The 15,141-nt window shown below is 41.1% G+C and overlaps 1 protein-coding gene across 2 annotated transcripts in view; it reads right to left on the bottom strand.

The window, feature by feature from the left end:
- Positions 1-15,141, bottom strand: part of GLDN (gliomedin) — an 83,930-nt gene that overhangs the window by 3,658 nt on the left and 65,131 nt on the right. For both annotated transcript variants that reach the window (XM_064157630.1, XM_064157629.1), the window contains exons 2-9: positions 13,472-13,523; positions 11,564-11,581; positions 10,370-10,477; positions 7,932-8,075; positions 6,157-6,282; positions 3,769-3,849; positions 3,558-3,683; positions 3,183-3,333 (exon numbers count right to left, since the gene is read on the bottom strand). In XM_064157630.1, the coding sequence (XP_064013700.1) occupies positions 3,183-3,333; positions 3,558-3,683; positions 3,769-3,849; positions 6,157-6,282; positions 7,932-8,075; positions 10,370-10,477; positions 11,564-11,581; positions 13,472-13,523 (806 nt within the window). The remainder of the gene's footprint in view (positions 1-3,182; positions 3,334-3,557; positions 3,684-3,768; positions 3,850-6,156; positions 6,283-7,931; positions 8,076-10,369; positions 10,478-11,563; positions 11,582-13,471; positions 13,524-15,141) is intronic.

Here is a 15,141-nt window from a genome sequence, read left to right as displayed (position 1 = left end):
GAAATCAAACAGTGGAGCCACTCCTCCACAATAGAATGTGCAGTTTCACCAGGTCGCCATGTCCTCAGCTGGTGACTCTCTGCATTCCTCTGCACTAGCAGCATTAACTCAATCCCCACCAGCTAAGAACAGTGCTGTCTGAGAGCAAAGCATGTGCAGCAACCCAGCAACCAGGCACTCCAGAGGGGAGAATAAGGGGGTAATCAGGCCTCCTTGTGACAAGCTGGGGTGTTGCACACCACAGCTGGATGCATGAAGGGATAGCAAGGGCCTTCAGCCCATTGCCCATCAGTATGGAAGGAACACAGCAAAGCAGTCAGTCTCATGGTGTCTCCCACTCTGTCAGGGTAAAACTGTCATGCTGAGCTCAACCCCTGAAATGCCTGTACACCAATGTTTGTTGCATGGGGAAGAAATAGGAGGAGTTAGAAGTCCAGGTGCCCTCAGGGGGTTATGATCTGGTGGCAATTACAGAGACCTGGTGGGATGGCTCACATGACTGGAACGTGATCATGGATGGCTGTGTCCTCTTTAGTTCAAAAAAGCGAGGTGGTGGAGTTGCTTGTTCTGTGAAGAAGCAACTAGAATGTATTGAGTTCTGCCCAGGGGAGGATGAGGAGCAAGTAGAGAGTTTGTGGGTATGGACCAAGGGGCAGGCTAGATGGGATGATACAGTTGTGAGTGTTTATTACAGGCCACCTGGTCAGGATGAGGAAGCTGATGATTCCTTCTGCAGACAGCTGGCAGCTGCTTCCCTGGTTCTCATAGGGGATTCTAATTACCCAATTGCTGCAAGGCCCAATCAGCTGGATAGCCACAGTCCAGGGTGATAACTTCTTGATGCAAATTGCGGAGGAGTAAACTAGGAGAGGAGCACTGCTGGACCTGATACTCACCAACAAGGAGGGTGTGATCAAAGCAGTGAAGGCTGAGTGCAGCCTTGGCTGCAGTGATCACGAGATGGTGGAGTTCAGGATCTTGAGTGCTAGGAACAAAATATCTAGCATGATCACAACTCTGGATTTAAGCAGAGCCAACTTTGGTCTCTTCAAGCAATTACTAGGGAAAATAGCATGGGACAGAGTACAAGAAGGTAAAAGAGCCCATGGTAGTTGGTTAATATTCAAGAAATACTTCTTCCAAGCTCAGGATCAGAGCATTCCAGTGCACAGGAAATCAAGAAGGGAGATGAGTAGATTAAGTAGGGAGCTGCTGAACAAAATCAAGTGGAAAGGAACTGGCCACCTGGGAGGAGTATAAGATGGTTGCCAAAGGATGTAGGTAGGCTACTAGGAAGGCTAAGGCCTCCTTGGAATTCAATCTTGCAAGGCAGGCCAAAGACAACAGAAAGGGCTTCTTCAAATATATTGCAGCAGAACCCCCTAGAGGCAATACAGGCCTACTGTTGAATGGGATGGATGCCTTGGTGACGGAGGATGCGGATAAGGCAGAGTTGCTGAATGCCTTCTTTGTTTCTGTCTACACCCGGGACCCCCACAGCCCTGAGGCCATGAAGTAAGACAAGGTTAAGGAGGAGGCTTTTTTGGTTGATGGGGACTGGGTTAGTGAGGACTGGGTTAGGGAACAGTTAAATAAACTGAACATCTGTAAGTCCATGGGTCCTGACGGCATGCACCCGTGAGTGCTGAAGGAGCTAGCAGAGGTCATTGTCAGACCACTCTCCATCATCTTTGGTAAGTCATGGTGGATGGGAGAGGTGTCTGGGGATTGGAGGAGGACAAACATCACTCCAGTTATCAAAAAGGGTAAGAAGGAGGACAGAGGTAACCATAGACCTGTCAGCCTCATGTCTGTCCCTGGAAAGATAATGGAGCAGCTTATCCTCATCACTGTGCTTCACCATATCAAGGACAAGAAGGTCATTAGGAGCAGTCAGCATGGTTTTACAAAGGGGAAGTCATGTTTGACCAACCTGATAACCCTCTATGAGGATGTAACCAGGTGGATAGATGATGGAAGAGCAGTGGATGATTTCAGTAAAGCATTTGACACTGTCTCCCACAGCATCCTCATAGCCAAACTGAGAAAGTGTGGTCTGGGTGATGGAGTAATGAGGTGCATTGGAAGCTGGTTAAAGGAAAGAAGTCAGAGAGTTGTTGTCAACAGGACAGAGTCTAGCTGGAGGCCTGTAACCAGTGGAGCTCCTCAGGGGTCGGTACTGGAACCAGTATTGTTCAATGTATTCATTAATGACCTGGATGAGGGCATGGAGTGCACTGTCAGCAAGTTTGCTGATGACACCAAGCTGGGTGGAGAGGCTGACACACTGGAGAGTTGTGCTGCCATTCAGACAGACTTAGGCTGAGGGCTGGGCAGGGAGAAATTTAATGAAGTTCAACAGGGGCAAGTGTAGAGTGATGCACCTGGGAAAGAACAATCCCATGTATCAGTATAGGTTGGGGATTGAACTGCTGGAGAGCAGTTAAGGGGACTTGGGAGTCCTGATGGTTGGGAGGATGGTCATGAGCCAGCAACGTGCTCTTGTGGCCAGGAAGGCTAATGCCATCCTGGGGTGTATTAGAAGGGGTGTGGTCGAGAGAGGGTCTTCTTCCCCTCTAATATGCCCTGGTGAGGCCTCATCTGGAGTATTGTGTCCAGTTCTGGGCCACCCAATTCAAGAAGGACAGGGAGCTGCTTGAAAGAGCCCAGCACAGAGCCATAAAAATGATTAAGGAAGTTGAACATCTTCTTTATGAGGAGAGACTGAGGGAGCTGAGGCATTTTAGCTTGGAGGAGAGGTGACGAAGGGATGACCTCATTCATGTTTATAACTATGTAAGGGGTAAGTGCCGGGAGGATGGTGCCAGCCTCTTGTCAGTGATGCCCAGTGACAGGACAAGGGGCAATGGGTGGAAGTGGAGGCATAGGAGGTTCCATGTGGAAGCCAAAGAAGAATTTTTTCACTGTGAGGGTGACAGAGCACTGGGACCAGCTGCCCAGGGAGGTTGTAGAGTCTCCCTCTCTGGATTCAAGAACCATCTGTATGCATTCCAGTGTGATCTGCTCTAGGTGATCCTGCTCTGGCAGGGCAGGTGGATCGGATGATCTTTCAAGATCCCTTCCAGCCCCTGATATTCCATGATTCTATAGCTACAATCATATAACCACCCATCAGCATCCCCCAAACTGCAGCTGGTCCAATTCTTACTCTGATGACTTACTTCAGAATGACATTGGTTCCTCCCTTTTGGTAGTAGAGGTGATTGTTTTGTACTGCATGCCCACATCCATAAAAGAATCCTGTGATGTTAATGATCCTGTAGCTGTCATTCAGCAAGGCATTGGAATTCTCATATTCTTTTATAAAGTTTCCTAAAGGAAGGGGGAAAATGAAAAGAAAAAAAAAAAAAGATCATCTAATTTTGAAGCCTCTACCATAAAGTAGAATCTCTACTAAAAGTCAATCTCAATCAAATACCTGACAGACAATCATACTTAATTACAAACAGGAGTTTAGGTTGAAGGAATTAAGGAAGCAGTGTTGGTGCACAATGATCAAACTGCTGTTTTTTGATCATTGACAGCTACTACTGTACCTGAGAAGTGCATGGTAAGCCAAATTCTCTCATCACTTATATTTGCAGGCTCCTTCATCCAAGTTCCAAACGTCTGCTGTACACTGACAAAGTGAACAGGACTTCCTACAGATGTTATGACACATGCTAGGAGAGAGGAAGTATATATTCATTATCTGTAACAATACAGCACCAAGTAGCAGTTAGTCACTCATGGTCTGTAGTGGGTTACCAGCTTTTTTTGAAGGACCAGGAGTTCTGTCTTCAGCTTTTCCAGCCAGAGTGTCATCATTTGGTACAGCACATGTCTCGCCTAGAGTTGAGAGGGAAAAGGTAACGCATGGCATTTTTCTGTACTTGATATGACAGATGTGCCCATCAGTGACTCCACCAAAATAAAGCAGTGACAACAGCAATTTTGTTTAATCCCGGGGGTGTGGAATATTAGAGTGATTAGAATGGAAAAAAAAAATAGATAAAAAAAGACTTGCTCTTGCTACTGCTAAGGAAATGAAGTGCTCAGGCTGGTTTGTTTCCTTAAAGTTGTCAGGCTGACAAAAAACTTCCAGGAGTAACTTACTTTGTTTAACAAGTTTAATTGCTGTGAATTTCTGAGTAGCTGCTGAGAAAGACAGATTTGTCTCTTTCATTAGATAACCTTAGACAACTGAGCTAGCAGCTCTTGAGAAAGAGTGACAGCTAAGCTCAAAAGCTTCATGATGAAATCTACATGCACCAGCAGAGGGGGTATATTCCGTAGGCAACAGTGGACGTTTTGCTCCTGCTCTGGATGCCCAAGACAATAATAAAGCACTAAGCATACACAGGGCACATAATGGACATTAAATGCAGGTCAGGTATCCCTTCCACTAAAGAAGCAACACAAAAGACCAAGGGAAATTAGACACTCTATTCCTTACACACAGAAATGGTTCACTTTAGAAATAAGTGGAAACATTTTTCTTTACACCTCAACAAATTTAAAAGGTAGCTGGTTGATTTTTTTTTCTGTTCAAACAAAGCCTGAATGAAATTATTTATTAACCATTTTCAGCAAACCAGGATCCCTATTTGCCTTTAAAGCAACACAACACATTTCAATGTGCTTAGAATGAATAACAACAGAGAACAGCCCTCAGCTCTTTGCTGAAGATATTCTGATTTCATTGTAGCCTTCTTTTCTAATTCCATTTTTAACTTTCATCTCCTTATACATTTCACAGTACTTGACGTGCAGATTCTTTTTTGTTGCCTTTCAATATATGTCTGGGATTTAAAGGGTTGTGATGAAGTTTAAATGAGAAGGGCGGTAAGACTATGAAATAACTATAAATTAATGCTGAAAGGGTACTGTGACTTTCTGGGGAAAAAAGACAGGTTATATTGCATTGTTATTCTCTCCTTTAGGTTATAGCTTCTCTTTGCTCCTGCAGAAGAAAACCACTCCAAGAACACCAAATATTCCTCCCATCCATTTATCCAGGACGTTTGGTGATGTGACATTGAAAGTTCATAAGCAATCACAGCATACCTCCAAAATAAGGCACAAACAGTCATTCCAACTATGGGAAGATTATTGCCTATAACTAGAATCTAACAATCTCCCTAGAATCCTTTGCAGCTTCTGAGGAAACAGTGAGTGGGGAGGCACACACACACGTGGATTTACCTGAGGCACAGTCTAAGTCTATTTGAGAAAACGATCTTCTACAGCTGGGACATGACACAATGACATGATTTTTCAACAACTCACAAGATCAAGTTCAAACCAAGCGGATTTACTAGCATCCAGCACACCTGAAAATCCTACTAGAAATATTTTATGGAAAACTCTTTTTTAAGTCACTGATTAAGGTACTGACATAAGTAAAAAAGTGTCACAGCTGCTACACTTCAGCACAGTCTATGACCTGGTAGCCTGGAAACTCCTATTGTGGTTCTAATGGCATCTACTGTGCAATTTGCAGTCAGAGTTTGAAGGGAATCTGCTCTGTCTTTAATTTTTCCTTTCTGAATATTTAGAATTAGTCATATCTGTCACCAACACAACCACAATAAAGTAAATAAAAGGGACTTGTGACCCACCTAGCAGTCAGTATTCAATAATGATAAACAGCAACAACAAAACTCAAGAGCATCCTGCTCCAAAGCTTACATCTTCTTATGAACATCAAGTCTCAGAGAACCCTTTCAAAGTCTTAGCTAGTTCAGCTTGCCTCAGTTCTGCCAGTGACCAGGCAATTTCTTGTAGAATACAGTGAAATATAATACTTGTTAACCAGGCTACATTTACAGGTAAAATTAAACTTCAGCATTTAAAAGCTAAAATTTTCAACAGCATTTCTCTTCTTTTCCAACTACACCACATCTAATGAAAAACACCAGGCATAAATAATTTGCTTGAGCATTATCCTAGAACAACTTAAATACTAACATAATGGAGATAGCTCACTGCCTTATCCAAATCATATTTCAGTCAAACACCTAAGCACGTCCTCATCTTTAAGTTTGTGCAGTTTTACTTGTACCAGCAAGATTAAATGTGTAACTAATGTTTTCTGTGGCATGGAGCAAGGAGTTTAATCTTAAATCTGTTTACAGTACTACAAAGAACACTAACCTGTGCATTTGCTGCTGTATATGTTCTCCGGAAGCTGCACTTTACCTTTGCCTTTATGTTTTCCTGGAGGCCCTGGGGGTCCAGGTGGTCCAGGGGGCCCTGGCAGTCCAGGTTCACCTTTTGCACCTACATACAAAACACAGCACAATGTCACAGGCTCCACAGGCAACATGTAACCTGCAAAGAAGTGTACACATCCACACAAGGGACTCAGAGAGCTCTTCAAAATAGTTTCTCTCTTTAAGTCATTTCTGTGTGCAGAAACGGGGATATTGTTGGAAGGTAAACCATACAGAACTTCACAAGTCGTAGGACAATTTATCTGTCTGGATTACAGGCACATTGTCTGTCAATACAATTTATCTGACTGGATTATGGGCACATTAGAGAGTTATGAATCATAGAATCATAGAATCATAGAATCAACCAGGTTGGAAGAGACCTCTAAGATCATCCAGTCCAACCCATCACCCAGCCCTATCCAATCAACTAGACCATGGCACTAAGTGCCTCATCCAGTCTTTTCTTGAACACCTCCAGGGACGGTGCCTCCACCACCTCCCTGGGCAGCCCATTCCAATGCCAATCACTCTGTGAAGAACTTCCTCCTAGCATCCAGCCTATACCTACCCTGGCACAACTTGAGACTGTGTCCCCTTGTTCTATTGCTGGTTGCCTAGGAGAAGAGGCCACTCCCCACCTGGCTACAATGTCCCTTCAGGTAGTTGCAGACAGTAATAAGATCACCCCTGAGCCTCCTCTTCTCTAGGCTAAACAGGCCCAGCTCCCTCAGCCTCTCCTGATAGGATTTGTGTTCCAGGCCCTTCACCAGCTTTGTTGCCCTTCTCTGGATTGTTGCCTTTTAGTTACTCTATTCTAAGACCTCAGCTTCAGATGCTACAATTTTACACAGGTTATATTTGTGGCTGCTTCATGTATTCCTGGGTGGAATACATGGAGCCTTGTATTCTCTAACAGAAAAACAACCTGCAAGAAGTTCTGGGGGTCAACTGTCTGGAAGCATAGTTGAAAGAGGGGAATTCATGTACATCTGTGCTAGTTTGAAGCTAGTTGGAATATTCTGGTGAGAAAATTTAGATTATAGGCTGTGAAAAGGAAACAATGGCGAGGTTTACTTCACTCATAGGCTTACTGAGATGTATAAAAAGAACATAAACATAGATAATGCAGTGGCTCCCTGTTGCAGCTGGTGCCTGTACTTTTTTCCCCAACCTGCTTTCTGTGCAACTAATCCTTCTGCTTTCTAACCCTCCTAGCTGATCCTCCAAACTCACCTTGCATGTGAGGCAGTCTGTGCTAAGGTATAGGGGTGAAAAGAGGCTGGAAGGGTGATTGGGAGCCCGTCCTGGGGACTCTGGTTTCAGGGAGGGCTGTTGTGTTTCTGCATCACTTTTAACTTGCATATTTCTGTATAGAGCTGTATATATTGTAAATATCTGCTGGTATATTGTGCTAAGCTCTAAATATAAAGCGTCATTCCCTAATTTCCAGCCGGCTGAGTCTAGTCGGGGTGATTTCATAAGAGTAGGGAAGCAGGTAACACTTAAACCATCACAACACCTCAGCCCAAGGACCAAGCAGAAAAACTGTTGTGAAGACTTGCATTAAAAAGAGATCAGTACTTACAAACTTCGCTGTGGTTAATGTGGTTGTACTGCTTAGTGCTACTCTTGCACATCACATTCACGCTTCAGAAGCAAAGTGTATCTTTTTTTTTGTCAAGTATACTGTTGCAATAGAGTTCTTTTTCCTACCTTCTAATACGACATCATTTGCATCACCCTTTTCACCCTTTGGTCCTCTTGCACCTTTTCCTCCTGGAATACCATCCTTGCCAGGTAAGCCCATTTCTCCAGGTTCTCCTTTCTGTCCTTGATCACCTTTTGGTCCTGGCATGCCTGGAAATAAAAAGCACTTCAGCATCAACAATGCTGTTTCAGTATTAAGCATTAATCTATACTATTTTTAATAGACACCATATTCAATCTAGCTGGTTTTTTTCCCACCTGCATATACCTGTGAACTGCAAATTTGTTCTCACTTCAAAACAACACTGTAACCTAATAGGAAGGTTTGGTGCAAATTATTACATTCTTTACCTAGTGGTCTCTGAGTTTTGATCAAGACTTTGGCCTTGCTGACAGTGGCTGAAGAATTTCTGGGTAAGTGAGAATCCTAGGGGGAGATATGAAGGAATACATCTATTTCACATTTGCAAGGCATTAAAGAAGGGCATTTTCATGGTTCCTCTAGATTATCTCATGATTACACACTAACACACACTGCACCTTTAACATTTTTCCACTGCCACAACAGAACACAGGCAGAGCCACATAGTAACAGGTAGCTTACATTGAAGGCTACTATAACCTTCACTCTACACTTACTGGAGGCATGAACAGCAGCGTACTTTCTGCATTGACAACTGAGTAAAGTATCATAGTTAACTAAGCATTCCTTTGCCCTGTGAGATTCAGTTTTGCAACAAGGAAAACAGTGGTGTATTTGTACAACTGACACATCAAAATCTTGCCCCCTCTACTTTTGCAGCAATTATAATTTTCTTGCTTTAGGAGACAGAACAATAACAATTGTACAAATATAAAAGTCAGTGGTCTTGCAGGTATAGGTTTGCATTTGTTAACACTTCAGAAGAAAATGGTTGTTTTTTTTACTTCTGGTTTTACTATTTAAATTGATTTGGTGAAAACAGAAACAAAATATAGAGTTTTGGGGGTGAAATCTGAAATGTGTCTTTGGCACAGCTGTTACCTGACTATGAAGACTTTCATTTCCAGTTCAAAAAATGAGTTGAGGCTACTGAAATGACAAATCATGTAGTATCTCAAGCTATTGTGATAATTGTTCCACTTGTACCAGCCAGCAAGCCCACACAGCTCACAGTGGGCTCCTATAAATGCCAACCTGCTCACATCAGCCTATCTACTCACAGACATAGGCTTCCTATTCTCTACCCCCTCTCAGTTCAACCATTCTGATGACTGTTTGTCTGCTTACCCTCCTACCATGCACTACCCACTGCTTTCTCAGACTGCCTTGAAGGCACCAATTACGAATTAGTGCTTGCACACTGCACACAGCTATTGTACATCAGTCGGTGGATAAACTAATTACTGTTCTACAACTTCACAGCAGTTTACAAACTCTGAGCACAGTAACTACCTACCTGCCATTTCAGCTACTGCACAGTGACCCAGTGAATTGAGCATGCCAAGGCTACTACTGTTCTCTACAGTCAGCCTTTGCCCTGTCCCATTTAGTCATGCACTGCTGAGTGGGACAGTTAAGAGATGATGGCACTTCTACTGCCAGTTGTCTACTTAGCAGAAACATACCACAGTGAAATCACTAAGTTAGGACAAGTAGTTTCTTCAACCAACGTGGAAAATTGCTTGTGGGCTACACACAGCCCTTGTAGGCTAGTTATATTTAGCAGAGCTACTCTGTGTCAGACACAGTAGGACTGTACCTAGAGACACAAGTGCATTACAAAGCTTATCTGAGACTGGGGGAGGGGGGTAGGAGTGGGGGTGGTGGGGGTGGTGTTGGGGAAAGCTGCTCCAAGTTTCCTGCCTACAAGGGCAATATAGAAGAGAAGAAAAATATGCTTTTTTTAAGCCATCTGAGTCAAGGGCCATTATGTTGGCATGCTGAAGGAATGGAAATATTCACAATAACAGTACTTACTAGCAAGCGCAGAATACTGAGATTCAGTCAAGTGCATTCAATAGCTTTTATTTGCAGTATTCTATACGGTATGTATACCACCTTCCTCACTGTGGAGTAAGTCTGAAGTAATCCACTAAAGCTTGGCACAAGACAAAAAACACTACAGAATTCTGTCATGTAACTTATTTTTAAACACTGAAATCCTTCTTGAATCATAGAATCATAAAATCATAGAATCAACCAGATTGGAAGATACCTCCAAGATCATCCAGTCCAACATATCACCCAGCCCTGTCCAATCAACTAGACCATGGCACTAACTGCCTCATCCAGTCTTTTTTGGAACACCACCAAAAAAAAGACACAGGTCTAAACCTAAGCACATCTGAATATAACAGTAAGAAAGGATTTAATTCTTAGACAACTATGAAAAAAAAAACAACCAACAAACAAACCACAAACAAACAATTAAAAGAAAACAACTCCACACAAAACAAAATACCTATTTTTCCTCTTTTTCCATTTATTCCTGGTTCTCCTTTCTGTCCTGGTATGCCTGGAATTCCATCTGATCCATTGTAGCCAGGTATTCCATCAAGCCCAGGAGGCCCTGAACAAACCAAACAGAGTAACTGAATTTTCCCAGTTAAATGTAGTTTATCCTTAAATCTACTATATTTAGATATAGTATGATTATATACATTATATACTCCTTAAGATATATCAAAGCCACTAATTGGTTATTAAGTTCTCCATGCCCATAGAGTATCCTCTTAAAAAAAAAAAAGCATGCCACCAAAAATGCCACCCCAAGCCAAGAAGTCAAATATGAAACATGCACCCACAACAAAAAAAACTATGAAATCAAATCTTAAAGTACTTGCTTACTTTAGCATGAGAAAAATGACTGAAGGGAATATTGCACCCATTTTGCACTAAGGCCAGCACAAATTGGCCTTTTAGATACCACTTGCAGGATACACACACAATGGAACCCACACTATTTATGAATTTGGCAGTGGCTGTAACATCTTCTGCAAGCCAGAAAGCAAAGCATTTATCTACTTGCCCAGAATACTGTAGTGGCAAACCATAACTGGTTGATAGAGAAAACATCACTGTCTTCATTGTTATTTAAGCCCTCACATACAAAAAGTACCTGACACTTTTCTGACACAGAGCATTATTCTAAACAGAACCGCAGCTAAAGATGCACAGAAAGAAAGTAAATAACCATTCCTATAGCCTAGCAACCACATGGGTGAGAATAGAATGAGAGAATTAAATAAGAGAGGAGAAGAGCGGTGGAGAAGGTGGGAGGTTGAAATCAGTAACCAACAGTTTTTGATGAGATACTTTTAGTGTTAAATTATAGTATTGGTTTACCCAGGGTGGTTATATGTATATACTCATCTTTTCAGCTAAATGCCACTTAAACACTCTTAATTCCATTTGGTGTTGATCAAATACGTAACTATTCCATTCCCTCTGCTAGAAGAGTGTAATGATTAAAACCTCCCCCTTCTCAGAACAGGCACAAATTGACCTAAACAGAAAAGTTTTAAAGGCAGGCATTCAAGTCTCCCTCATTCCAATTAGCAAAGTAAGATCCTTCTCTAAAAGATTTCTTCAACATTTTGTACCAGCACTTGTTTCAACTACCCAAAATGTTACCGCATTTGTCCAAGTATCTTACCTGGGGGACCTGGAGGGCCTACAAGAACAAGCAAAGGAAGACAAGAAAAAACAAATGGTGAGTTTAGCCTAGTACGGAAAGAAGTAAAAAAAGGCAATTCCAAATGAAATTAATTAGTGATAGATCAGAACATTAAGAGGGGAGGAATATTCCTTAAATTTCAAAATTTACCCCTATGAATTTTAAATTACTATTTAAACATTAGCAGAAATTCAGACTTGCAGAATATCCTTCAAAGCGATTACCCCTACCAATAAATTTTACTGATAATGGTTTCACAAACAACCACTTCTGCAATGTAATCTCACTGTCAGAGGTTTAGGTGCTTTTTTAATGGGATGGATGCAAGGTATCAAGTGGCCATTGCATTCCCTTTGCAAAGTGTTCTCCAAAATCCCATTGTAGAACAGCTTTACAACACTGATGAATGTCACAGTCAAAAATACACTTGAAAATACATATTAAAGATACACTTTATACTCTGTGCTTTAGGGATGTTTCATTGCAGTTCAGGATTCAAACTACTTCAACAGAAAGAAAAATAATCTTGTAATTTCTATTAACTACACCTAAATCATAATCAGGGTTTTCCCATGCAAGTGTTCCCCAGACTGTATCATGCTCCCCACAGAACCTGGCTGGTATATCAGAAATTGGACTTGCTCCAGCTATTCAGGAACATGTAAGACAAGAATATCTGCCCCACTCTCTTTGACATAAAGTAAAGAGCCTTAAAAAGAAGAAAACATAGCAGCCATGGGTAAAGCAAGATTAAACCAGAATGCTTCTGTTATGAGATTTCTCTTGAGTGATTCCCATTTAACTAAAAAAAAAAAAAAAAAAACCAGGCAAAAGCAGCTTAGAACACAAAGGAAGGTGGCAGTTGTAATTAGAGAACCAAATCAGTTCTATGAACACTTTTATCCACCCACAAAATACTGTATTGTTTCAGAAATTCTCCACAAGATAAAGTAACAGTAATTATGAGATTCCCCTAAAGATGACAATTTTCAGCATTAATTAGAAAGAATTCTGAGTAAAGTGAAAACCATTTTATAATACCATTATAGCAATTATCCCTTTTAATCAGTACAGCCAGTAACATCAGTTAACATCTTTCTGCCAATTTTCCAGTAAATGACCATTTTTCCCACATTACCATGTCACATCAATTAGTGCATTCAATTACTTCCTCATCATGGAAACTGAGGATTCTGATTATCCTTGTATAAGCATAAGATAAATAAGAAAGGTGCATGAAAAGTAGTAAATGTCACAGAGACCTATAGCAGAGAAAACTAGTAACAGAGACAAGAAAGAAAGACACAGAAGGCACCACCTAGCATGAATTCAGAAGTTTGGAGCCCAAACCCATAAGCTTTTCAGTTGTCTCTTCATATGGAAACTTCATCTCCTGTCCCAGACAACTTCTTGCCAGCAGTACATTAAATCCAATGTCTTGTTATACCATGATCTAAGACAAACATGTTGCTCATCCTAAATCCCACTGGTCCACTGCAGTTACTACAATGGAAGCAAGTTTCTAAACCTTCTATGTTCAGCCCATTTCAGCCTTAAAGCATGGAGACATACACAAAAATTACCAAGACTAAATCTCAAATAGAATTTGAAACACCCAAGCCTGTGAGATTTACATATGAAAACTACATGGGAAAGAAGTAGCTCCAAGTAACATCAACTGAACTCCTTAAATTCCAGCATTTATAGCAACTAGAAATAGGTAAGTCCCAAAGTAGCACCTATTACTTTTAAAAATAAATAACCCAAATTGGCATGTCAATTCTGACAGACTAAACAGCATGGCTCTTCCACAGGACCACTGACCTCAAAGTCTTTGAAAACATTGCAATCCTGTATTTCTGCAGGTAACACAGTCAATAAACATACCTGTTAGGCATATCCCTTTTGTGCTGTTACATAAATCCACCATTGCTCGGACCTAATGGCACAAAAAAAGTAAAGCTGAAAACTGCATGCCATACAAGTTTGACTTGATACAGAAATAATTCCAAACCCAAGGATACAAGTGTTCCCTCTGTACTTACAATAAACTATTTAGAACTACTTTAACTTTGTGATACCATTCATCTCTTCAACATTCTTATAGGAATCTATATCTCACTGTCAATCTTACTGAAAATTCTTAATAAAGGGCAGACAATCCAGCTACCACTTGTGCGTTAAAGTCCCTGCATTACTATAAAACATGTGTGTCTGTGCATGGGATATCAGTGGGGCAAGTCAATCTGAATAGCAGACTGATGTTTCATCCTAGTGCAGTTACTTGCCACTGTCAATTATCATTTTTAAAAATAATTCATCATTAGCTTCAAGTGTCAAACCTAACAGGCTTAAATAAAGGACAAATATTCCTCAAGCTGCAAAAATCAAACTATGCTCAACTGTGGTTTTCAATCCTGTAAGATACATACTAAGAGTTTACTGGATCCGAGACTCTGCTGGAGCAGCTCTTTTAATTAGAGGTTTTAGACTCAATTTAAATTATCTAAGAAGAGCTAACTGGTTTTGATTATCAGAATTAGCTTGTTCTCTTTCCCCTCACAACTCTCAAAACCACTTTGCTTCTCCACCCTGTAATTTGTAAAATACACGTTGTCCATGCGTGTTCCAATTCAAACTGCATTTTAATCTAAGCGGTTTTGTTTAGTGATTGCAGATTGCTTTGGAGGTCTCAAATTATCTCAGCAGCATTATTTTGACCAATCAATGCAATTCAGGTGACAATCAAGTGAAGTGAGTGTGCTATAGCAAATAGCCTACAAAAGAACCTCCCGTGCAACAGTGGAAGATGAGTGCACCACTCACTAGATCAGCCAGCATCACCTTTGCCCTGCAGCAAAGCTACAGATAAAAGTATCTTATTTCAATGCTAAAAGCGTAGTTTTCTCCTGAATGAACATTGGAGGGAGAAACAAATAAACAAATAAAACAAACAAAAAAACCCACTCCACAAAACCAAACCAAACAAACAAAAAAACCCCAGTGAAACAAAAACAAACTATGAAGCAACTACTTGGACTACTAAATATTTGTAATCCACTTCCTCTTACAGTGTATTAAATCTCACTTTCAAACACACCACTGACAGGTTTATTGGACTGTTACTCTCAGCCTTTCTAGAGCAGCAGACTTGCCAATGTCTAACATAATAAATAGATTTATTTATAAATACCTAAATAAAGGTCCAGAATCAAACATATGCTCATGTTATTAAAGCTAAAATATGCTTTTTGATGCCTAAGGTTATTTCAAAGGCTATGGAACAGCGTCCACAAGCAGATCTCCCCCTAGAGCAGCAGTTGACTGGAGCAGTAGGTTGTTGATACTTGCTGTACCAACCTGCAGAAGTCTGTGACTCCAAGAGATCCTGCACAGGCAAAAACCTCCATTCAGGGCCCACATGCAAAGAAACACCATCCTGAGGCATACCAATCTAGTAGGGATCATCTTATCAACCATCAGGAACTTCAAGTCATAAAAACACTCAAGTCTCCATATTAGTGGGTGTTGGATACAAAATACAAAAATGCAGGAGT

Source organism: Pogoniulus pusillus, chromosome 17 (genome assembly GCF_015220805.1).
Source record: "Pogoniulus pusillus isolate bPogPus1 chromosome 17, bPogPus1.pri, whole genome shotgun sequence".
NCBI classification, from domain to species: domain Eukaryota; kingdom Metazoa; phylum Chordata; class Aves; order Piciformes; family Lybiidae; genus Pogoniulus; species Pogoniulus pusillus.
The sequence above is the reverse complement of the archived record's forward strand: the minus strand, read 5'-3'. Positions and strand labels throughout refer to the sequence as shown.